Below are 25,874 nucleotides of genomic sequence, written 5' to 3'. Positions count from 1 at the left end.
TTTGGGAAGAGAAAAAGTTCTGCGGATAGAAGGTGGCGATGGTTGTATAACAATGTGAACGTTCTTAATACCACTGATGATACCCTTAGGAAATGGTAAAATGGTAAAGTTGATATTGTGTATATTTTACTGTAATCAAAAGAGAAAACCAAAAATAAAAAAGACCTTTTAGCTTTTTTTTGGTCACAAATAAAGTACAAACAAGTACTGAATATTAACAAGAAACTTTGTCTTCCGTATAAAGCAAATACCTCATGGTCTTTCTACATAACCTTCTTCGTTCACTCTTGCCTCAGAAGGTCAATCACTAAACTCAGTTGTATCAATGATTGAAAATATGCAAGAGTTACACTGTGGACCCGCATTGTGGTGTTGGAGATACTAAGAGCTAGAAAGTGGAATGATTTAGTTTGCCTCCCATTCAGAAATTTGGCACTATAAAAGTGCATGTGAACTTTCTAGAAAAAATAAATACTTTTTTTTTCACTTCCTAACATATTCTTTTCGTATATGTTGAGGACTTACTGAGTACAAGTCATTGTGATAGAAGCTGGCATGGGTACAAGAATGGCTGGCGTCTACTTTCATGGCTGGTGTTTTGCAAACATAGATCACTGTTTGGTCCCGAATTGGATCCCTCCTAGCGATCGGTGCTTGGCTTGCAGGGACCTGAGAGGGTGCAGGTGAGTGTGGACTCAGGAACGTTGCACTTTCTCAACCTGCTAAAGCCCTGAGCTCCCCCTCTCATTGAGCGCCTCTTCAGTCTGCGTCGTCAGCATCGTCCTTTATTTGCTACGTCTAACTGCATACAGAGGATGGGTCAAAAGACAATCCCCAAACTTTTGCTATCCCTCTGCACCCCCCTTCCCTAGCACCTTCCTCACGGCTTCTTTAACATCCTTGTTTCTCAGGGTGTAGATCAGGGGGTTAACGCTGGGAGTGACGATCGTGTAGGAGAGAGTGAGGAACTTGCCCTGGTCCTGGGAGTAAGCGTCTGCCGGCTGCAGGTACATGTATATGATGGAGCCGTAGAAGACCGAGACGACGATGAGGTGGGAGCTGCACGTGCTGAAGGCTTTCCTTCGCCCGGCGGCCGACCCGATCCCAAACACGGCTCGTGCGATGTGGCCGTAAGAGATGAGGATGAGAAGGAGTGGCGCCAGGATGATAAAGATTGCCAAGGCGAACGCCAGTGCCTCGAGGCTCACGGTGTCTACACAGGCCATGGCAATCAGCGCCGGCATCTCGCAGAGAAAGTGGTCCACCCGCCTGTGCCCGCAGCGCGGTAGCATCAACGTCTGGGGTGCCATGATGAGAGAATTGCCGAAGCCGCTCAGCCACGCCACGGAAGCCAGCTGTCCGCAGAGTCGCGGGTGCATGACCACGGTGTAGCGCAGCGGTCTGCAGACCGCCGCGTAGCGGTCATAGGCCATCACGGCCAGGAGGACGCACTCCACCCCTCCCAGAGCCAGCACAAAGTAGAGCTGGATGGCACAGCCTAGATAGCTGATGGTCTTATCCGGGCCCCACAGGTTGTAGAGCATCTGGGGGATGGAGCCCGTGGTGAAACACATGTCCAGGAATGAGAGGTTGGCCAAAAAGAAATACATGGGTGTGTGCAGCCGGGAATCCAGGGCGGAAAGCAGGATGATGGTCATGTTGCCAAGAAGAGTCAGCAGGTAGAAAGCGAGGACGACCACAAAGAGGATCAGCTCTAGGTGGGGACGGTCAGAGAAGCCCACCAGGATGAAGCCCTCGAAAGAGCTTGTGTTGTCCTTCTCCATCACCTCTGGCCACATATTCCCCCGTTAGGAGAAAGGGGCATCTTTGAAGAGTGTAGAAGGGCGCCTGGGTGGCTCAGTCAGTTGAGCGTCTGACTCTCGGTCTTGGCTCAGCTCTTGATCTCAGGGTTGCGAGATGGAGCCACCCGTCCGCGGGCTCCTCCCTGGGTGTGGAGCCTGCTTCATTTTCTTCCTTTCCCTCTGCCCCTCCCTGACCCCCACTCCCCACTCCCCCCACTCCTGCTCACACACACACACTCAAACAAATAGTGTATAGATATACTCCCTCAAAATGAAATGACTGGTAAAATGGTGGAATGGAAACGCCTTTGGAAATACCGGATGCCTGACTCGGGATTTCAGTAAGTATTAAGTCATTATTTGATGTGAAGAGCACGGTATTTGGGGTTTTTCAGATTCATAGCTGTGATTATTTACCAACAATTTGCATCATTCTTTTCAGTTTCACAGCTCATTATTTCAAAAGCTCATTATTTTACAAGGAAATAAATTGATCCACTTTTTTTTTTTTTAAATGGGAAAACACAGTATGTAAACCATGGGTAAGAAAAGTGGCTTATATCTCTGCATCAGAGAACCAGGCTTGCTGTTAGGTGAAACCTCATTCTTCACATTGTCTCATCAATACTGGGAAACCTAGAGTCCTATCCAGACTCAGGAGGGTACAGGTGGTCAAGCAAAATCTTAGGAAGAAGATGACCTCGTTACTGTTGATAGCTATACCTCTGACTCCGTTCTTTGTATTCACTGGAGCGTGACCCTAGCATATCTGCCGCTCCTCTACCCAGTCCTATCCTCAACCTTTGTGATAAAATGATGTTTTATATCACCATGGGGTATTTTAACTCCAGGATTGGGCAACTTCTCTGAAGCTCTCAGTACTTTCCTGTAAGGATGAGAAAGAAGAAAACAATTGCCAGAACCCAATCCCCAATGGAGCTAATACCCAAAGTCCTTTTGATAGCCTTTCCTCTCCTCTCATTCACACTTTGTTCTCACAAACAGCTCTATTTCCAGGAAGCCTACATTGACTCTTTTATTTATGTGTCTCTTAGGATGCCGTGGAACTTAAAGACGGCATATCTTCTAGCACACTTTCACTTATTTGGCAGTGGTTTCGTGTCTTAGGGTGAGCGTGCTGTATAATGTAAGCTAAGCAAGGCAAAGTCTCATTCTAACACTTTTGCACATTTTCCTAAGCAGTTGTAGTGAGAAGTGTTGGAGCTGTGACTCATTATATCTCTCAGATGCATGAGGGCACAAAATAGGTTCCACTGATCTAAGAATGCCTTGTCATAATTAAATCACAAGTTGGCATGTGCTCCCAACACCTTCAATATTTTGTACACTAAAACATTGACAGTTACTGGTAGTTGCAGGATTGTCAAGGTCACCACTCCAGAGGCTGCCACGAGCATCTCCGGTGGTCACGAACAGATAGGGTAACACGGACGTGGATACACAATCCACTGATTAGAAGGCTGACAGCCAACACTTAGAACCAAGTCAGCACTGAGGGCTTTTCCTCCACTTCCTGTAACATGGAAATCTAAAAAACATGTAATAGTCAAGAAAGAACATATGTGTGTATACAAATGATCATTCTTTTACATGGTGTGTGAGTGTGCCTGTGCTTATTAAACCTAATAGAATGCCTTCTAAACACACAGCCAGGATCGTTTTCTCCCAAGAGCTATATGCATTAATTATTTAATGGTATGATGCAATTTATCACTTGTTGCATTTAAGTAGGTTTCCAATGTTATACGATTTTGTATATCCTCTATGACTTCTGGATCCTTGACCAGATAATTTCAATTTCACAAGATTTAAAAAATTGAACCGAATAATGCCCCAATATCAGCTGATCTGTAATTTGTCTCTAACAAGTCAGAATGGGGATTTATTGCTTATATTGTTTGGAGGAATGAATGGTCACATCTTGGGATTAAGAGAAGTGTTGGCACTTCACAGCTAGACAAGCTGCTCATTCTGTGACAAACAGAACAGGAGATAAACGCACAGGGCAGAAACCCTAAAGAGCATTTTAGAAAATTCTTTCATTGACTCTCCATTTGGAATTTACAATCTGCGTTAATATTTAACACTCACAAGTACAGAGAGCTCATTATCCAATAGACGCCCATGCCATGCAGGACCATATTAGTATTTTTAGTCTTAAGATTTTCCAATTCAGTAGATTCCACTGCTTCTTAAATTCATTTTGGGGGTAAAAACTCCATTATTGAGTTCAAAACTCTCTCCAGCTTCCTCAAAGACTGAGTGATATTAAACCACAATCTTTAAAATTGGATCAAGCCTGTGTACATAAAATACACAGACATTTATGCTGTGAATATTGGCATAGTAAGTCGAGTTGTGTGTGATTCAGGTGTAGTCTAAGGCGAAAGAAACCCAGATGACTGGCTGGAGGCCAAGGTCACATTTCTTCCTGCACAGGATCATTAACTTACCAAATTCGACTGCGGCGTCAAAAATGCCACGTCCACGGTTCCTTGTCTTTCTTGGGACTTTACTTGGAAGTCCAAGTGGGATGACCAGAGTGAAAAGGAGAAGGAAAGAAAGATGACATTTTGGAAATCTACAGGAAAGAGGAGATAAAGAGGCAAGACCCAAGCAGCAGTGAATCTGGATGGACGAAGAGAGAATGGGGATGAGCACACAGTGGTTATGCCACCTGAGGGCCCCCAGGATCCACATTCCCCTCCCACTCAGATCGGAAGTCAGACAAGGAGCAGCGAAGGAAGCCAGGTGTCTCTGGTGCACACTCAGTGTGGGGACACTTGAAGATCAAAGGATTCAGGTTCGAAAAGAAAGAACTTCTTATGGGTTTCAGAGTTGACATAGGATTGGATACTTCTCCCTTGGTCTCACCCTATGGAATTAAACTTCCTCTTACAAAAATTCCCTTAACTAATTATCTCTAACAAGATTTGGGAGAATATATGGTCTCAGGGGAAACACCACTCTTCTCAACACCCTTATCCACCCACCCCACTCCCCGCACACCAGATTCACCCAAGAGACAGACAGAGAGGGGGCACCAGATCTTCCTTGCTGGGTCTCATCAAGCTATGATAAACACGAAGGCCAGGGAGGGGCTAATTCACACTCAATTCAGAAAGGAACCTCAGTCGTTAAGCGACTGCCTTCGGCTCAGGGCGTGATCCCTGCGTTATGGGATCGAGCCCCACATCAGGCTCCTCCCCTGGGAGCCTGCTTCTTCCTCTCCCACTCCCCCTGCCTGTGTTTCCTCTCTCGCTGGCTGTCTCTCTCACTGTCAAATAAATAAATTAAAAATCTTAAAAAAAAAAAAAGGAAAGAAAGGAACCTAGAGTCAGTGAAAAGGGATGCCAGGATCTACTTGTGCCTCCAGTTTACTTTTGTGATGTGTGTCCCTTGCTACTTTCTTAGTGCATGCAGTGCAGACAGGTGCTGCTCATAGTCCTTTGCCATTTCGTTTATTCAAGATTAACTTTCCGTGCAATTATAAAGTCCGTAATAATACAACTTAACTTAAATATTTTCTGTTTAAGACAGATCTATCAAGGACAACCCTCTGGGTCCCCTCCCTCCTTGGGAGCTTTGTACTATCACTTTGCTATTGCTCAATTAACCTTGCTTTGCGCCCCCCCCAAAAAAAAGACAGATGGATCAAGAGAAAGATAAAAAAGAGACAGTTTTTGACATGTAAAATTAACACAGAAACTAAAAAAGACCAAAAATATTTAAAATAACTTCATTCAATTTGCCTAGTTTAGTGTAAAACTATTAAAATTATCGCAAGAAAGTTACCATCTATCTGACTGACAAATGACTTCACCAGAGTCATTAGACTTAACAGGTTTTGGTTTTTAAAAAGACAAAAAATAAGAGCATGCATGTACCATCCCAGACCCCTTGCCTATCTCTTACAGTCCTACGGTGAACAATACAGAAACAACTGCATTTCAAAAGCTCATTTTCTGTATTTAGCTGTAAAAGACTTCAAAGGAAGAGATTTTAGTTGATCCACACGAGATACTATGTATAAATGTGCTTTGTACATCTAAAATATCACTTAGATTTTAATAACCATTATTATTAATATCTTATGGCCGACTAACTTCAGTGACACTCTGCCAGGTAGAAACAGAACGTAACTGGTCATCACCATGTCAAACACTATGTTTTGTTTTGTTTTGTTTTTTAAAGATTTTATTTATTTATTTGACAGAGAGAGACAGCCAGCGAGAGAGGGAACACAAGCAGGGGGAGTGGGAGAGGAAGAAGCAGGCTCCCAGCAGAGGAGCCTGATGTGGGGCTCAATCCCATAACACCGGGCTCACTCCCTGAGCCGAAGGCAGACGCTTAACGACCGAGCCACCCAGGCGCCCCCAAACACTATGTTTTAGATATAAACGTTATTAAAGTCATATAGTATAATTCTTTATAAAAGATTTTTTTAAAATTTTATTTATTTGACAGAGAGTGAGACGGTGAGAGAGGGAACACCAGCAAGGGGAGTGGGAGAGGAAGAAGCAGGCTTCCAGCAGAGCAGGGAGCCCGATGTGGGGCTCGATCCCAGGACCCTGGGATCATGACTTGAGCTGAAGGCAGACCCTTAATGTACTGAACCACCCAGGTGTCCTGTCATATAGTATAATCTTAATACCACTATTTATATTGGTAGAATATGAGCCAGAAACGATAGCATTATCATCTCCATTAATTTATAAGAGAATGACAGATAATGATTTTTTTCTGTCAACAAATACTGAAATACCTAGAAGAGCCATCAAACCTAATCAATATTAATTCTGTATTTGAGCGAACTTCTTGGCACAGTCAGACGAGCCATCCCCCTGAGAGTTGCTTCTTATTCCTCGATGGAGTTGTTAGTTTGTACCCCCATCTCAGCCAAAGATCTTCTCAAGGAAACTGGGGAGAAGTATCTAGAGAATTTGATACTGTCGAGAATTTCCAACCCGAGGTAATAAGTCCCTCTGAGAAATGGAGATGAGGTCTTCATAGGGCACTTAACTCCATGAGGGATGTGAAATTGTTAGCCAAAGAGGACATTTTAGACCCAACTTTTAAATTTTTTTTTGCCACCTCGCTGCTACCCCTTTTCCTCACACCTGGCCCATCACTACCCTTAACTATTACAAATACACTTAAATCTGTAACTGACGGGAATGTTATAGTTAAGGAAAGCCCTTTCCTGTGAGATAAAATAATACAATCCAAGGGTTCTAAGTGACTGTGAGAGAGGCTTCCCAGCATATTATCATATGATGTAACACGTCGTAATGTGACCCCATAGAAAGAAGTCTGTAAGTCTGTGTCAGTCATTTCCATCAAACACAAGTATCTTTTTTTTTTTAAGTAATCTCTACACCCAACATGGGGCTCAAACTCATCACCCCGAGATCAAGAGTCTCGCGCTCTTCCGACTGAGCCAGCCAGGCGCCCCCATCAAACGCAATTTCCTTTAAACAAATCTCTTTTATTGTAACTGAATCTAATTTATCATCACTGTAGCTTTTGTGCGGGGAAGCAACAGATTATTTAGAAAACTTTTATCACACATGTTCACAAAATTCGATGTCAATTGTCCATCACTTCTTTGAACTTCATTTCCCAAGTCTGCTTTTCTTGATTTTTGCCTCATCGTGATTTGTGCAGTCACCAAGTCTTAAAACATCGCAGTTTTCCTGACCCATCTCTTTCCCTGAATGCCCGTGTTCCACAAGTGTTTAAGATTACCCATATCAGGGGCGCCTGGGTGGCTTAGTGGTTAAGGGTCTGCCTTCGGCTCAGGGCGTGATCCCAGCATTCTGGGATCAAGCCCCACATCAGGCTCCTCCGCTGGGAGCCTGCTTCTTCCTCTCCCACTCCCCCTGCTTGTGTTCCCTCTCTCGCTGGCTGTCTTTCTCTGTCAAATAAATAAATAAAATCTTTAAAAAAAAAAAAAAAAAAGACTACCCATATCAGCCTTATTTCACCCCTTGGTCTTCTTTTCCCTTTCTACTTCTCTGGGCCGAGCCCGTAAATCATTAACTCTTACCTGATCTGTTACAAGACTCTCTAGAGTCTCCCTCCTTAAAATTATTTTTCACTTTGCAACAAAAGGAGCATTTCTGAACTATAGGTCTTATCATGTCAGTGCTTAAAGCCCCGAAGTGACCCTTACTATTGCCTATGGAAATACACATATATTCCTTAGTATTAATGTTGGTTCTGGACCAGCTTCCATTTCCATCTACAGGAGCTTGTGTTTATTTTACACTTTAAATGCATTAAGCTACTCATTTTCCTTTGAAGAGGATGACAAACTGAATCATCTCTGGAAAATAACTTGGAATAAAGGGGAAGAAGAACAGAGAGAGAATGGCTCAAACTCCAGCTCAGAAAAATTGATACAGGCTTAAAAACTAGAAACCTCACTCACTATCACTGGGGAGAAAAATTAATTTGAAGAGTTTCTGTGAAAGTTAAATAAGGTAAGAAATATTAAATATTTAGCATTGTCCCTGACATAAAGTAGATCTTTGATAACGGTGATTTTTCCTAACAATATGTCTCCTTGCTTATGATATTCTTTCAGATGGGAATGTTCATTCTATTAAATATAATACTGAAATCATGAAGGCTAGTTGAAATATGCTTCCTGGAAGATCCTCTTATTGCTCTTTGTTTTTTTGGCTATATTTTTTTCTGGGTTCCAGAAGCTCTTTATTTGCAATCCTATTACATTTGTACTATACTTATTACCCCCTATATTGGATTTTAGTTTATTCTAAAGAAAACCTAAAGATGAACATTATTCGAGAGTAAGTTCTTGGTTAAGAGGATAAAATAGAGTGAGCAGAAGGGAAAACAGAGGAGTTCAGCAAAACGAAAGGATTGATATGCCTCTGCAGTTTATGTTGGGGTAGATGATAGTGAATTAGGAGGAAAAGAACTCATGTACTTAAAGGATATCATGAGAAACCCCTTTGGTGGAAAATCACACCATCTAATGCCTTTATTGTGCATTTACACAAAGTCAAATATACAATAAAAATTACTAGACATGAAAAGAGGCAAGACCATATAATCAGTAATCAAGATTAAAAAAAAAAAGACCAGTAGAAAGAGATCTCTAGATAACCCATATCATGAAGTCAGTAGATGAATATTTTAACATAACTGTGATTAGTCTGTTGAAAAATATGGCCCTCCCCCCAAAAAAAAGCACTCACAAGAGTTTCACCAGAGACTTGAACTGTAAAAAAGAATACAATGTAGAAATGAAAAGTAAAATAACTGAAAAAACTCAGTCTGAGTTTAACATCATAACAGAGAAGCAGTGACTAGAAGTAAAAACAAAAACAAAAACAAAAAAAACCCACAACAACTGTAACACCAAGAAAGAACGAGATGGAGACAAACTATGGACATAACCACATGCAGGTCAAATGCAATTGGTTTAAGATAAAAATGATTAGGGTGTTAGAAGGAGAAGTGAGAAAGAATGGGGCAGAAGCAAAACACAAAAAGATAATTGCTTAGGATTTTCTAAAACCAATAAAAAATATCAACTAACATATTCAAGAATTTCAGAAATTCTAAAAAAGGTAAACTAAAAAATAAAACTGCGTAAAGGTTTATTTTCTTAGACATGCTCCCATAAGTATGAAAAAAATCACTAAATTGGACTTCATCAAGACTGGACACATGGGCTTTGTGAAAGTCCCTTTTACGAACATAAAAGACGACCTACAGACTGGAAGAACGTATTTGCAAACCATTTATCTGACAAAAGACTCATAACTAGAATATATAAAGAACCCTCAAAATTCAACTGTAAAAACACAAATAATACAATTTGAAAATGGGTAAAAAGTGTAACGGACATTTCACCGCAGCAGAAGCAAGGATGGCGAATAAGCCCAGGAAAGTCGGTGCGACATCACCGGCCACTGGGGAGGCGCTGGGAGGTCCTGAGATGCTGAGCCCACCTACGAGCTCCGGTTTGCGGCTCTGGCGGGGAGCTGGAGAGCTGGGGGGGGCGGGGGACTCTGGTGTGCTCCCCCCTGCTGGTGTCACTGGCTCATAGAGCAAATGGTCACGTCAGTAGGGACATGCCAGGAACCAGAAGCTCGTTCATTCCTGCAGTAAAAAGGCCACAACTTCAACACCAATTACAAGTACAATCGCCGTGAGACTAAGCTTACAATAATCCATTTCATTCGCCGGACGCATTGGTCTACGCACAGGACACACCAAAAATGTAAATAGGGACCAATACAATCTTTCAGGTCTTTACTGAAAGCGTTATTGTCTAAAATCCTCCCAGGAAGTGGCATTACATTTGGGTGACAATATTTTCATAGTGAACAATTCCCTGAACTTCCACATTCCCTTCCAACCATAATGGCTATTGCCCTGTGGATCAAGGAATCAACGTGGGGATTGTTCCAGTTGTTCAGTACATGTGGTCCGTATGTCCAGAATCAGGGAAAATGACTACAAATTGGGTTTGTGGGCCCCTGGACCCACATAAGATAAACCTAAGTGAAAACAGTATATGTCATTAACCGCGGCAAATCTCAACACGTAGTGGTTGACGACGTAGTCAGAGTCTCCAGGGAGAAAAAAGAGTAGCTCAGAGCTAAGACCCAATGATCCTGGAAAAGGGGAATTCCTTTCCCAAGCACACGATTACTCAGATAAATGGTTGGAGGTACCATTGGAGAAATAAAGGAGAAATACTCCTGTATCTGTGGATTTGTGGTCTTACAGGAGATTTCTGCAGGATGCTGGCACTCTCATCAACTAATTCTCAATACCAAGTCTTACTTCCATGATACCTGTGGTGTCCTCTGGGCCATCTCACTTTTAGGAAGTGAATGATCTAGCTGCACAAAGTAAACCCATTTATATTCTAATGAATTTCTAGCAAATTAAATGTGCTTACTGTAGCCCATGATTAAGCCCAAATTTTAAAATAAGTGAACATTAAAGCATTTTCAGCCATTCCAGCTAGAACATGAACTCCATATCTGTTAGTAAGTGCAGATTGATGAAATCACCTCCATGTAAAAACGTTCTCCCTCCTGGAAATCATTCCCACACGTAGTCACCACGTTTCTAATGTCAAAAATTAAAGCAAACTCCTGCAGTTTTCTAAGTGTGAAAGCCGTCCCCCCTCCCACTTTCACTTACAGATGCTTCCCCAGGGGGCACTGCGATCTGATCCTTGGCAAAGAGGGGCTTTAGGACTAGGGAGTGGGAACCCGTCCACCTCTTCCAACTGCTTCAGTGAAGATCCGCTCAGCTGAGGGCTTCACTAGACAGGAAAGGGGAATTTACTTCTGTCATGGAAATCTCCACGGATTTTAAGGGTTTAGATACGCAGAATCGTCTAAAGCCACAAAAATGTCTCTATTCCAATTCTTGGAGTCCCATTCTTTCCAAATAATCTCTAACGTTTCATTAAAAATAAATCACGCAGGGCTCTGAACCGCTTTTAGCCACATCACTTCTGACAGCAAAGGTGTGGGGCGTTCCACTTCTCCAGCTCTGACTCCACTGGATGTCCGGTACTTCAAATCAGTTCTGGCATTCACAACCCCAAGTCAGCATCAGACCCCACAGATTAAGGGGTTCGGTCCCAAAAGACCACCCCCACTTCAGACACAAAGAGCAAAGATGAGGCTACCTGTATTTCTGACCGACTGGTTTTAAATTCAGGAGTTCCCACAACCCCCTTTGGGTTTGGTAATTTGCTGGAATGGCTCACAGAACTCAGAAGAGCAGCTTAGCTACTGTGACTGGCTTAGTATAAAGGACACAACTCAAGACCAACCAATTGGAAGAGATGCATAGGACAAGGTATGGGGGAGGAGGGGTGAGAGCTTCCCCTCGCCTCTGAGTGTGCCTCCTACCCCCTTGTCCCTGTGTTCACCCGCACAGAAACTCTCCAAACCCCAGTCGTTTAGGTATAGCGGATTAAATCATTTGACTACTGGCGACTAATTCAATCCCCAGCTCATCTCCTTCTCTGGAGGTCAGGATGTGGCTCGTTGAAACTTCCAACCCTCTAATCCGGAGGCTGGTTCCTCCTGCACCCAACACCCGTCTTGAAATGCCTAGGCCCCACCCAGGGTCGCTCATTAGCATAATAAATGCAGGTATGATTGAAAGGAGTTTATTATGAATAACAAAAGGCTCTTTTCATTCCCATCACTCAGGAAATTCCTAGGGTTTTAGAAGTTCTTATGCCAGGAACTGGGTCCTAAGACCAAATATACATTATTATATGAATTTGATTTAGAATTTGATTCAGAAACCCACAGGATCATTCTCTGCAACTTATTTTTTTATATTTAGCCCTACAATGACAAGAAATAAAAGACTGGCTTAGGACAATCTTTTATTTTTAAAAAATCTTAGTTCTCTGATCATGATTTGAGCTGATTATTTGAAGCCTAGAGCTTGTAGTATTATGTATTTATTTTGGTTGGTTGGTTGGTTTTTTATTAGTTTCAGAGGTAGAGTTCAGTGATTTCATCAGTTGCATCTAACACCCTGTGCTCAGTGCTCATTACATCACCTGCCCTTCTTAACGCCCATCCCCCAGTTACCCCATCCCCCCACCTTCCTCCCCTCCAGCAACCCTCAGTTTTCTGAAATTCAGTGCATTTTATGGTTTGCCTCCCTCTCAATTTTCATCTTATTTTTTCTTCCCTTACTGTAGTAGTATTTATTTAAGTTCTCCAAAACACTTGCAAGGAACAATTCCGAACTTCAGCCTTCGTGTCCCTGTGCCTACCATCCTGATCTGACACAGCAACAGAGCCTTGAATGCAAAGCTTCATTCCAGATACCACAGGAAGTAACTTAAGATGTTTCTTTCACCCCTAAAGACTGTCCTCTGCCTGCTGAGAAGAACAAAGGCAAAAGGAAAAAGTTAAACTTCCTTGTAACTTACAGCCCATTGCCAAGTACTTGAGACAGGCAGGGTGATCTTCCCCTGGGAGCTCAGCTGCCACAATGTTAACACTTTGCTAGAAGCAAAAGGCAACCCTAGCTTGACATTAGCCTGAACTCCAGGATCCTGTAAAAATCCCTTTGGAAACTTCCTCTATCTCCACCCACCCAAAAAGATATATGTTAGCAATTGTCCTCCAAGCATATGGCCCACTGATACACATCTGAAGGGTCTCATGACTAAGAATTTACTAGACTTACTAGACAGTATTAAATGACCTTTTCCTAACAACAGCTCACCCTTCAAGGTCCTGGAAACCTTGCTTCCGAATTCCTTAGAGACTTACTCTATACCCCGTCCCAACTTGAAAGTTTGTAATTATCCACTCCTCACAACCCCAGTGCAGCCCTTTCTGCCCATTGATCCTTCCTGTCCCCCTGCTTTAGTAAAACCACCCTCTTTTGCACCAAAGACGTCTCAAGAATTCTTGACTGTTTGCTCCCAAACCCCAACGTTTCACATCATACCTATTTCCCATTCTCTAATGCTTCCCAATCTCTACGGGGCTGTGGCTCAAGTCAGATATCCCAAATTAGGTCACCGTATCTCTGAGGGTCAGATACCTGCAACCATTTCCGGCACTGATTACCGTACAGAGAAGGCTTCCCAACTACTAACAAAATAATTCCTTTCGGTTCGCTTAAATAAAGGAGTTATCCGGAAGTGCTAGAAAATCCACAAGCTCCTGAGCACACCTTATGCTGCTTCCAGAAGCAACTCCCAGAATCACCGTGCAGAACCGACATGACAAGGGAGAGTGTGTGCTGTCTCACGCTGCCTTTGCCTGAGTCGGTAAGATTCTGGGGCCAGAAAGAAAATTCTAGAACCATCTCCCTCTACTGTAGTTGGAAAACAGTCCTTGCTACTTTCAGTCCCGCGTTTGTACCGTATAGGAGCATATCCAGGTTTAGGGAAGCTTGAAGCTTACACAATCTTGGAGGTTCTCTTTAATAAAATAAATACAAAATAATAAATAAGTATTCGATATAAAATTAATATGTATTTAGAATTAGAGAAGTAATCACACAAATTACCTATTTCTAAAAGGAGATAAATATCATTATCACCACTGAATGCAGGCAGGATATATACTACTCTAAAATATGTCATTTTAAGGGGTGCCGGGTAGCTCAGTTGGTTAAGCGTCTGAGTCTTAGTTTCAGCTCAGGTCGTGATCTCAGGATCATGAGATCGAGCCCCACACTCAGCACAGAGTCTGCTTAAGACTCTTTCTCCCTTGCCCTCAGCCCCTCCCCCAGCACACGCTCATGGTGCTCTCTCTCTCTTTCTCTAAAATAAATAAATCTTTAAAAAAATGTCAGTTTGGCACAGGGATTATTTTTAGCCAAAGACAAACGAGAATCAGCAGAAGCAAGAAAAGTTCTCTGCCCTCGCCTTTTCTGTCTAAAAGCTGGGCATGTACCTCCCTAGTGAAGGTGTCCCCTTTTCCATACCAGGAAGATAGAGCTGCTCTTATCACAGGAGACAGACTGCGCGTTGACACTAGTCTACATAAGCCAATCTTTTTACAAGTAGCCCTTATTTTCCATCCATTTCTTCCATATACTTCCTAGTCACTTTTCCACAATTTATTGTCCCTTGAAGCCCTAACACCCTGTCCTTTGTTAAAATGATATATAAGCCCCGGAGTATGGCTGCTTCTTTGAGTTTCACTTCTCGGAACTCCTATGCACTAAAATGTTAATAAAAATTGTGTGTCTTTTCTCGTGTTAATCTTTTATTAATTTAATGTATATGCCCTCAGTTACTGAACATAAGAGGACAGAGGAAAATATTTTCTTCCCTGACATCACCAAATCTAAAAAAATAATATATCATTTTAAAATTAACTGCCTGATACACATCTAGGCTCTCTGTTCCTAGTTTATGGATAAGAACTCCTTAGTTTTCCATTTTTTTTTAATTGTAAAAATGACTTCATGTTACGATTTCTTATAGAGAGACTAGAGAGATAATTGAATCTCTCCTTCAGCGTGGTGTGGTTGATCAAATTTTACTTGTTCTAAGTTAACAGAAATAGTGTACAAATTTCCTATTGCTTTCACCACTCGTTATCAAAAAGGCTTATAAATATTTACTATTGTTCACATTTGGGGAAAATCTGTGTTCATTTCCATTTTTACATGTTTTTCAGATTTGGGAGTATTTCAAGTTTTCTTGTGAATAACATAACATAATAGCACTTCATTCATCATTTTCTGATAGATGTCCCACATGTATCTGTTGTAGCAACATTTTACTACTGATGTGTTAGCCTCATTGACATCAGTATTTTCTTCCAATACCAAAAATGCAAATTACTTTCAAATATGCTCTTTGATTCATGTCTTTTTGTTACTTGGAACATCAAAAAAATCCAAGATCCTATTCACTATTTCTATTCACATTTTATCTGAAGAAAATGTAATTTCAATGATTTCTGTACTCAGACCTACTGTTTTGTGTTGTTGCTGTTGTTGTTTTCAAATTTCATTCATTAATTTGCCTGACAGCTTTTCTGTAGTTTTTTAATAGACAAATTCAGGGGCGCCTGGGTGGCTCAGTCTGTTAAACATCTACCTTTGGCTTGGGCCCCGGTGTCAGGGTCCCGGTGTCAGGGTCCTGGGATTGAGCTCTGCACTGGGCTCCCTGCTCAGCGGGGAGCCTGTTTCTCCCTCTGCCCCTCCCCTCTGCTTATGCTCCCTTCTCACTCTGCTCTCTCTGAAATCAAGTATTTTTTTTTAATAATAAACAAATTCAAAGATGACAATGGAAGGTGCCCTTTGTCTCTACATCTCAGGGACCTGTAATTTCTCACTTGTTTTACGTGACCATTGCAAAACTTTCCAGATGAGAGCGGAGCTTTACCAACTCTTTGAAAAAATTCTTTGTATTCGTTTGTGCTGGGATTCTTTTTTACAGCTCTGAAAATATCCCCCCGTCATTAACTGGGAGTCCTTACAGGGCCCACGGCCTCGCACTCGCAGGCTGGAGCTCGGTGTCCTGGCTTCCCCACCTCCTGGCATCCTCAGGAATCTTGTGGGCAATTCCACAGCCTGCCCCGCACCTTACACCAGGACGCTGGCCAGTCAGCCCAGTCCGAAGTCTGCGTGTCACCTACCCCAGGAGGCCACACAATACCCAAGCTACACACACGAGTGACCGTGAGCCACAGAACCGGGTCCCCAAAACAGCTTTCCCCGAGTCAGGTGACAGGAAGTCTCACAGCTGCTTCATCACCAACTGGCGTGAGAACCACGTGGGAGTCTGTCAGGCGGGCTGAGGCCCCGAGGGGGAGCGCCCCAGGCCCAGGGCCAAGGGCTTCTTCACTTCGGGTGAGAAGGGTCAAGGACAAGCCTGTAGGGAAAAGGACAAAACTTTATTAAGTACAGAAGGAAGAGAGGAGATATTTCACTGCAAAGTACTGGTCTTTCCTCCCAGAGGGGGAGGAGGACCCCCCTTTGCCTCTAAAGAACGGTTTTATTCGTTTTTTAAAACCAGCTAATAGTATGGGGGGGGGCTGACTCTCTAGCTTTGGTTTATCATTATATTGGGCAGTTCATGCTTCCATTGTCTTAGGGTCAAGGAATTACCCACCAGGAGCAATTTTAAGAATGTCCAGGTTGTGGCTTTTACTGCCTGAGAGAGTGGGGTCTTATGTTTTTCCCTAAGTCACGCCTTGTGACATTTTTTGTGACCTGCTGACTTTCAAGTTAAGGATCAGCCTAAAACCAAAATGGCTGTACTTTGCTCAACTTGTCTCCCTACTCTGCCTTCCCCCCTGCCTCAAGAGGGAAGTTGGAGTGGAAAGGAGAGTGGCCTTGACTAATTACGGATAAGATATTTTTTGGAAATTTTACAAAAACATGATGTTTATGGGCACACATTGCTAGGATCCTTCTCAGAGTCTTGGCAGGTGCCTGTGCCAGAGAGGGACGTAGGAAGATCGAATTTAATCAGTTTCATGCTAAATCCCTCTCCGACTGAAGCCAACCACACCAGCAAAAATGTGCTGTTTATTACAAATTTAGCTCAAATCTGAATCAAGAATTCCGCTTCTGGGCAAAATTGAATAACTTTCAGAAGTCAAGAACTAGAAAAGCCATAACAAATACAAAAAATTATTTGTGTAAAATATCAGAGAGTTACTAAAGCAACAAAGACAGAAAAGTTCACGGGTATTCAGTTTGCTATTCCGCGGAACGAACAAGTGTGAAGTGGGCTGAGGGGGTTTCCCCGGGGACTGCACAGTCTGGATTCCAGCAAGAAGCTGATGACTCATCCAGCTAGCAAAAGGGCTGACAGTAGGGAGTAAAGGAAAAAACCCAGACATTTGTCATTCTTCTTTAGCTAATGTGACAAAAATGAATCGAGGGCCTGAAAGGCAAGGGAGTTTTCCCTCAAGGTATTTGATAAGCAAGCCTTTAAGTTAAGAAGGGAAGGAAATTTAAAAGGTTTGTCCAACACCCCTGAAAAACACAGCTGACTTTTCAACAATCTTACGGTACTGAGGAGTTAGTTCAGTTTAAGACTAACCCAGAGGTTGCTGCACTGGTCTCTCAGTTGAAAGACCTCGAGTACTGTTATCCGTAAGAACAGAGATAATGAGGGGCGCCTGGGTGGCTCCGTGGGTTATGTGTCTGCCTTCTGCTCAGGTCACAATCTGCTCACACCTGCTCACACCTGCTCTCTCACAAATAAATAAAATCTAAAAAACAAAACAAAACAAGCTTTCCAATATGGCAGGTCTGTCTTGACCCAGCTTGGACCCTACCAGAATGAATGTGCTCAACGTCCCAGTCTGCCTGGCAAAACAAAAGGTGAACCTTGTCTGCAGGAAGATAACATCATCCAAAGGTAATATGAACTCAAGTTTTAAAATATCTATCATGTAGCTCTGTGCACGAATGATTTAGAAACAACAGCTAGCAATTAGGATGCAAAGAAGTCCTTGTCATTTGTTGCAACTATAGTTATTCCTAAAACAGGTGACCGTTGAACAACATGACCGTTTGAAATATGTGGGGTCCACTTACCCATGGATTCTTTTTCAGTAAATACGGTGCAGTCCTGTAAATGTGTTTTCTCCTTATTGTGATTTTTCTAACATTTTCTTTTCTCCAGCTTTATTGTAAGAATATAGTGTATAATACATATGACATATAAAATATGTGCTAATGGGCTATTCATGTTATCAATAAGGCTTCCAGTCAACAGTGGGTTATTAGTGGTTAAATTTGGGGGGAATCAAAAGTTATGGGTGGACATCTGACTGCAATGGGTAACACCCCTAACTTCTCGCATTGTTCAGGACCATCTTCCATTAAAAAGAATTTGGATGGTCAGAGAATAACATAGCAAATAAAATTGTTCCAGAAGTTTTTTCCAAGCAAAAGGAGAGCTATGCGAGTCAGTGGATTCCTGAACAAAGGGTCCTCATGGTAAGAAGGGAGGCATGTGACTCTGGGTAGCAATGCAGCGGGAAAAATAAAACACAAATGAAGCAAAGTGGGACTTTCAATAATGCAACCAGGTTCCTAACGTTCTCTTTGAACTTCTCCAAGCCTACTGCAACATCCGCGGGCCTATGGAGTTAATGAATCGTTATCATAGGGCAATAGCAGCAATCACAACATTACTGAGGAAATAATCCTTTCAAAGGACAGCTGGGCATCTGTCTGGATGATAATGAATTCAGCAAATCCGCCCTCACTTTCAGGACCTGGATAAGTGGGCATTTCTTGGTAATTTCTGTGTTTAAGGACTTCTGAAACAATTTCAACTTATATATACTTGGTGCATTCTACAGAATAAATATTAATTTTTATTTATATTTTCTTTAGTCCTTTGCTTACTTTCTTTTTAAACTGTAATTTTGTTCATTTAAATTACAGCTCATTAAAAATAAATAAATAAATTACAGCCTGTAAAAAATATTGCAAAAATATTCATATAATAGTACAATTTTCCCTGACCGTCCCCATCCTTTCTCCCATTTTACCCAGAAGTAATCACTGCTATTGTTTAAATATACACAGAATCTTAATTTGTTTACTTTTCCAGTTTTTTCTTCAGGCCCTTCCCCCTTTTCTTCCTCTAGCAATTGCCCTCTGCCTGTCTCCAGGTTGCTAATGTGAATTATCTGAGAAATACCCTTTGCTATTATTCTAGAGGAAAACAAATACACTTTCTCATAAAATCTCACACAGACAATACATAAGAAAATCATATTTAGGGTGTTTTAAATCAGAATCCAGACAGAAGGGTCGTGCTGAGTTCCCAAATCCGTGGAGCTCATTTGGTGTGGATGAAGTTGTCCTTTGATTTGAATTCATGCCAAAATAAAACTATTTCCATAAAGAGTATTTTAAAAATTACACATGACAAGGGAAACTCATTTTTAAAAAACTCATAGACATGAAGATGAGTCTAAGTGTTGAAAATCATAAGCTCACGAACACCTGCTGCTCTTTTGTCATGTGCAGACATATATCCCCTGAAGACCGTAAGCTCCTGTGCACTAAGAACTACCTCTTGTTTCTGTGTATCCTCAGGGTCTAACACACTTCTGTGCACAGAAGACGGTGCATAATTTCTTGAGTTGCTAGAATGTGCTGTGAGTTGCTACCAGGCACTAAGATGAAGCAACGGTGGATCCTAATTTTCAAGGAGCTAGGAGGGTAGATATGACACAAACAAGACATGAATATAAGATGTAGACAAGATACGTAAAGATACATAAGTAATAAGACAAACCGAAAAGAGGAAAGTGTTATAGCTGAGCTACAGACAAAATTCGACTGGGAGTTCAAAGGAAAGAGTCCAGGACATGGGAAAGGCTCATGAAGGAGGCCAAACCTAAAAGTGATAGAAAAAATTGAGTCAGGGCTGACTGGTAAGCTCAGTCGGTAAAGCATCAACTCTCAGTCATGAGGTTTGCATTCAAGCCCCATGCTGGGAGTGGAGTCACTTAAAAAAAAAAAAGAAAGAAAAAAAGAAAAGAAATTGAGTCAATGATCTGGCATTATTTTAGAAACAAATATGATAATAAAAAGAATTTGACATGAAAATAATTAGGTTTCCTGGAATATAGATATGGTTGAAATTGTTTCAAGGTGTTTTCTCTCATTCATGCAATATTATCTATCTAATAACTCTGTGCTTTTCCTAGGGGGAGGAAACCCTTCTAAAATACCAAATGATATTGCAACTATTTCATCTAAAGATATGCTTTTAAGAGGGGATAAACCTTTGAGGTTACTGTGTGTTTGGAAGATGAGTGAGAAAGAAAGATAGAGAGAAAGAAAGAAAGAAAGAAAGAAAGAAAGAAAGAAAGAAAGAAAAAGAAAGAAAGAAAAGGAAAGAAAGAAAGAAAAGGAAAGGAAAGAAAGAAAAGGAAAGGAAAGAAAGAAAAGGAAAGGAAAGGAAAGAAAGAAGTAGGAAAAAGAAAGATGAGTAAAGCAGAGTATAAGAATTGGGTGCCCTCAGATCCATCAGACATCTTCCCTAGCTGCTCTCTGGCCCATCCTTGTTACTCCCGATTCCACGCCCGTGCTGTCTGCTGGAGAAGTTGTTTCCCCTTCCGTGCGCTCTCACTGACCACAGAAAGCCCGGGGGGATGTCACATACGACATTACACACGAACTAGAATGTTATATTGCTGATAAAAGCAGTTGATTACTTTTGTAAGTACTGAATCTCAGAGTGAGGGAATCAGTGGATTAAGAAAGAATGAACTGATTCCTTTATTGCGTCATCTTCATTACAAATGGCTGTTCCAGTCTTCGGCTGAGCTGGAGAAAGACACACCAGGTCTAGGGCTGGTCGGGGGGCTAATGGCCCATGTGGAGGAGAAAACGCAGGGATGTGTCTCAGGGATGACGCGTCTCCTCCTTCACTGCTCGGTGTCATGGTTGGGGAGAACTTACACCTACCCAAACCGGGGCACTTCTGAGAGTGGAGACTGCTTTCTCAGAAACAGGACAGTGGGGGTGAACTCCGCAGTCCTGGGTAAACGTAAACTGGGGCATTTCTTCACCCCAATTATATGGACTTGAAGAGATCTGTTCGACAGTTGTGCAACTCAGGGAAATTGTGAGGTATGTGAAATCTGTCTTTCCTGGTGCCATTTTTACTGTTTTGCCTGATTCTTAATTCCTGGGCAATGTTTTTTGGCCAAAAAATACAAAATACCCTCCCCCATACACACACATACACACACACACGTCTTTTAGAGAGGCTCTTTGCAAATTCAGACTTAATTTTAAGGAAGTATGAAGAGTTCAAAAAAAATTTTTCTTATGAAGATTTGTACCCTCATGGGGATCAAAGTCTCCAAACTAAAGCAAGGCCAATCTGAGAGTAAACTACAGAGCGCATTGGTGAGCGGGGGTATTTAAGAAAATGTGTCACAAGAGTAATGACTGCTTATTTAAATCAGAACAAAAAACAGTTAAACTTACACATAAAGCCTCTTTTACTCTCACCCATCCCCATTTCCCAGGGGTAATACTTTCTCCTGTGTTCCTCAAGGTAACTTTTTTTTTTTTTTTTAAAGATTTTATTTATTTATTTGACAGAGATAGAGACAGCCAGCGAGAGAGGGAACACAGGCAGGGGGAGTGGGAGAGGAAGAAGCAGGCTCATAGCAGAGGAGCCTGATGTGGGGCTTGATCCCAGAACGCCGGGATCACGCCCTGAGCCGAAGGCAGATGCTTAACCGCTGTGCCACCCAGGCGCCCCTCCTCAAGGTAACTTTTATTCCACATCGTAGTTCATGTCTGTGTGTGTATTATATATATGGGTGTGTATATGTGTATATATATATGTGTGTGTGTGTGTATTTTATATATAACTTTTTTTTAAAAGATTTTATTTATTAATTTGACAAAGAGCAGGAAAGAGCGAGAGAAAGCACAAGCAGGGGGAGCAGCAGAGGGAGAGGGAGAAGCAGGCTCCCCGCTGAGCAGGGAGCCCAATGTGGGGCTTGGTCCCAGGACCCCAGATCATGACCTGAACTAAAGGCAGATGCTTAACTGACTGAGCCACACAGGCATCCCCATAATGTCTTTTTTTTTTTAATTAATGGGGTCATACTACACAAATGTTCAATAACCACCCTCTTTCGCTTAAAGAAACATTTGAACATCATTTCAATATCTATATCTATGACTATGTATCTCAACTTTATCAGCTGAAAGAGAGGGGATATTTAGGGGGAACTAATAGTCCATAGAATACATAAAACAAAGTTAAAATACACATTGCTAACATTTTGCTGCGCAAGAATAATAATGAAAAATTTACATTACGATATTGATAAAATAATGAAATAATTTCGAGTATCCTGTTAAGATTTCTTTGGCATGAATCATTTTTAGCAGGTAGAAAGGACACGTTCACATCTCTAGGAAATGCAAGGCTGTGAGTAGTTTCTGCCCAAAGCATCTCAGAATTTCCACATCACCACCATCCTTTCCCGAACACGTCTATGTTTCTACGGGCCAGGCAGTTCACACTAAAAATCACACGCGTACCTCACAGCAGGTGGTTACTAGGATCCCCGTTATTCAGGTTGATGGTTTGGGGGTTGAGGAGGAAATGGGAAGCTTTCAATGGGCAACCTTAGGAAATTTCACATTCTAAAAACCATAAGTAATTCCTCTCTGAGCTTGTCAGAGGCCCCGAATCACTCAAGTCCTTTCATCCACACTGCTCTGTTTCTGGGGGTCAGCGTCCAGATTGAAGGGTGTGCCTGTCTGTGTCTCACATTCAAGACAATGTAGAAAAGCATCATCATTTTCACTCTACGAATGAAGAGACAGAAGTTCAGAGGATAAGAAAGAGGGTTAATGGGACTCGTTGGGAAGGTGTGATCCCAGGCCTGCTAGACTTCAAGTTCCTTATTATTAAAAAATCCTATATGATTTCTGAGCTTCTAAAAAGGAAAAGGATCTATCTCCTGGAGTTGTGGCTGATAACTTGCTAGATACCGTCCACATTTTTTCTCAGGGTGGGAGGAGTGAGATTTAAACAATTTTAACTAATTTGCACAAAAAGGGAATCTCACTGGCATTAAGGAGAAGTTAGAATAAATTCCAATGACAGGAACTATGCTAACTTATTTTTTTAAGATTTTGTTTATCTATTTATTTATTTAGAGTGGGTCGGTGGGGGGGGCAGAAGGAGAGGGAGTGAGAGAATCTCAAGCAGACTCTGCATTCATGGAGCCTGACACTGGGCTTCATCTCACGACCCTGGGATCATGATCTGAGCCAAAATCAAGAGTCAGATGCTTAACCCACTGAGCTGCCCACGCCCCCAGAACTATGCCAACTTCTACCTAGGAGCAGGCATCGAGGCAGAAAGAAGTGAGAACAATGAACTTGCAAAATAACACAAGGTCAAAGGATACATTCCGTGAATGTGGAAACTGATAACATGCTTTAAAAATTTGGCAATTAGTTTTGCGAAGACACTGTTATAAACATAGAAACACTTTTTAAATACTTGGAAAGATATTTATATTTTTATCAATACATTTTTCACATTATTAATGCCATCAGTAGTAATTTATGTCAATTTTTAGCAAAGTGGTTATAACAAATTGACAATAAATAAACATGCATTTATTAACTTGTGAGCTTTTATATTTCAGGGAACAAAGAGCTGAAGCACTGATGAGAGCCAGGTGAACGAGAGCGTCCCACGGGAGCCCATCCTCCTCGGTTTCTCGGATCGACCATGGCTGGAGCCCCCACTCTTTGCGGTCTTCCTGGTTTCCTACATCGTGACTATCTTTGGCAATCTGGCAATAATTCTTGTGTCTCAGCTGGACCCCAAACTCCACCCCCCCACGTACTTCTTTCTTCCCAATCTGTCCCTGCGGGACCTTTGCTACACCACAGGCACGGTCCCGCAGATGCTGGTAAACACCTGCAGCGGCAGGAAGGCGATCAGTTACGGCGGCTGTGTGGCCCAGCTCTTCATGTTCCTGGCCTTGGGCTCCACCGAATGTCTTCTCTTGGCCGTCATGTCCTTTCATAGGTTCGTAGCTATCTGCCCACCTCTCCGCTACTCAGTTATCATGCACCGAAGGCTGTGCCTCCAGCTGGCAGCCGCGTCCTGGCTTAGTGGCTTCGGCAACTCCGGGCTACAGTCCACCTGGACCCTCCAGCTGCCGCTGTGTGGCCGCCGGGAAGTAGATAGCTTCTTCTGCGAAGTCCCTGCTCTGCTCAAGTTGTCCTGCGTAGACACAACAGCAAACGAGGCTGAACTGTTCTTTATCAGTGTGCTAGTTCTCTTACTACCCGTGACGCTCATCCTTATCTCGTGTGCTCTCATTGCCCAAGCAGTGTTGAGAATCCGGTCAGCCGAGGGCCGGCGAAAGGCGTTTGGCACCTGTGGCTCCCATCTGATCGTGGTTGTCGCTGTTCTACGGCACTGCTATCTCCATGTACCTGCAGCCACCATCCCCTGCCTCCAAGGACTGGGGGAAAGATGGTGTCCCTCTTCTATGGGGTCATTACACCCATGCTGAACCCCCTGATATACACACTTAGGAATAAAGAGGTAAAGGACGCCTTTAAAAGATTAGTTGCAAGAGTCTTCTTAGCCAAGAAATAAGGGATATGCAAATGGTCGGCTTTGTAAGCACTTATATGTACTCGGCTTACTAACTTACTCCTCTTCAAGTGGCCTCATTTTCATCCTACCAGCACAGGAACTGTTGTGATGATCTCCCTCAGATAAAATGTCATCGACAGAAAGCTGCAATAGGTCTGTTGCCCACACGCGATCGTGGAACAAGTACGCGGCACCAGCTCCAGTCGGCCGGAAAGCGTGTGACGTCAACGTCTTCAAACTTTACGTCAGTGTTTGCGTCATTTGCTGAACTTAGGCCTGAGAATGTGGTCAAAGCCAGAAATCCTGGCTCTGGTAATATCACAAGTATACACATAAGTAAAGGAGGTTTACTGAAACCCTGAAAAACAACCGCTTTAAAGTTGGATCTGAGGTTTACAACCCTAGCTTTACATTTTCACTGCCACTCCCACATTAGCGTGATAATAAAAATCACAGTCATCTTTCTTCTAGAATTGCACCTACATATCCGTTCTCTTGCCATGTTCCTGTACTCATGTTTTCCTCCTAAATGAAACCTCGCCAACAGTTCTTGTTTCTTGTCTTCTTGATTTTGGCCATTCTAACAGGCATAAGATGATATCTCATTGTGGTTTTGAATTGCATTTTCCTGATGATGAACGATGTTGAGCACCTTTTCATGTGTCCATCGGTCAGCTGGATGTCTTCTTTGGAGAAATGTCTATTCAGGTCCTCTGTCCCTTTTTAAATTGGATTATTGCGTTCTTCCCCGTGCCCCTTGTTACTCATGTGCCTGTTCTCCGGTGCCAACCAAGAGCTATGGTCTGTGCTTTGTAGTCTTCCACCAGCCAATACTCATTCTGCAATCCACATACTTGAGTTGTGCTCCACTTGTCCCAGAGAGATCAGCTATAAACTCTTTTATGCCAAACAACCATCGAGAGATATCGTCTTCTAAGCAGAAATTACTTTAGAATGCTTTGTGATGAATTAGGATCAATAAAAGAACGAAACGTATTCTCCAGGTCCTCCTATATCGTCAGCTCCTTGAAGCCAGGTGTTCGTCCTCCAGCTACCGTATCTGCTTCTCTTAGCAATACCTGATAAGCTTTTTACTTCAGTAATTTTTAAAAAATTTGATGGCTATAAGAATGACTGACATATGCAAGCTCAAGGACATGGGACTCTGTAAATGGTGGAGGTGGTAATGATGTTAATGATTTGATGGCAATGATAAAGAAAAAGTCAGTTGATAAGGAAGATTATTATATATATATCTTCAGTCCAGGTCTCTTTTTCTTAATTTCACACCTGTAAATATAGCCTGTAGGTATTTCTTCTTCTCTTTTTATTGAGGTATAATTGACATATAACGTTATATTAGTTTCAGGTGCACAACATAATGATTGAATATTTGCATCCAGTGC

At 42.2% G+C, this 25,874-nt stretch overlaps 2 protein-coding genes across 2 annotated transcripts; one reads left to right on the top strand and one right to left on the bottom strand.

The window, feature by feature from the left end:
* Positions 1–845: 845 nt before the first annotated feature.
* Positions 846–1,799, bottom strand: LOC100468444 (putative olfactory receptor 2W6). Its single transcript, XM_002927095.2, has one exon. It carries the CDS (start codon positions 1,797–1,799, stop codon positions 846–848), a length of 954 nt encoding a protein of 317 aa, XP_002927141.2.
* A 19,362-nt stretch (positions 1,800–21,161) lies between these two features.
* On the top strand, positions 21,162–24,499 carry LOC100468192 (olfactory receptor 2B6-like). The gene is given in 4 exon segments (XM_019807832.2): positions 21,162–21,224; positions 23,534–24,268; positions 24,270–24,332; positions 24,334–24,499. Coding segments are annotated over 4 exon segments (996 nt in total). The 3' UTR covers positions 24,469–24,499.
* The last annotated feature ends 1,375 nt before the right edge of the window (positions 24,500–25,874 follow it).

Source organism: Ailuropoda melanoleuca, chromosome 5 (assembly GCF_002007445.2).
Source record: "Ailuropoda melanoleuca isolate Jingjing chromosome 5, ASM200744v2, whole genome shotgun sequence".
Classification (NCBI taxonomy): Eukaryota; Metazoa; Chordata; class Mammalia; order Carnivora; family Ursidae; genus Ailuropoda; species Ailuropoda melanoleuca.
The sequence above is the reverse complement of the archived record's forward strand: the minus strand, read 5'-3'. Positions and strand labels throughout refer to the sequence as shown.

Bases quoted from the DNA above. Each gene is read 5' to 3' on its own strand.
- LOC100468444 (XM_002927095.2), bottom strand. From the start codon at position 1,799: ATGTGGCCAGAGGTGATGGAGAAGGACAACACAAGCTCTTTCGAGGGC.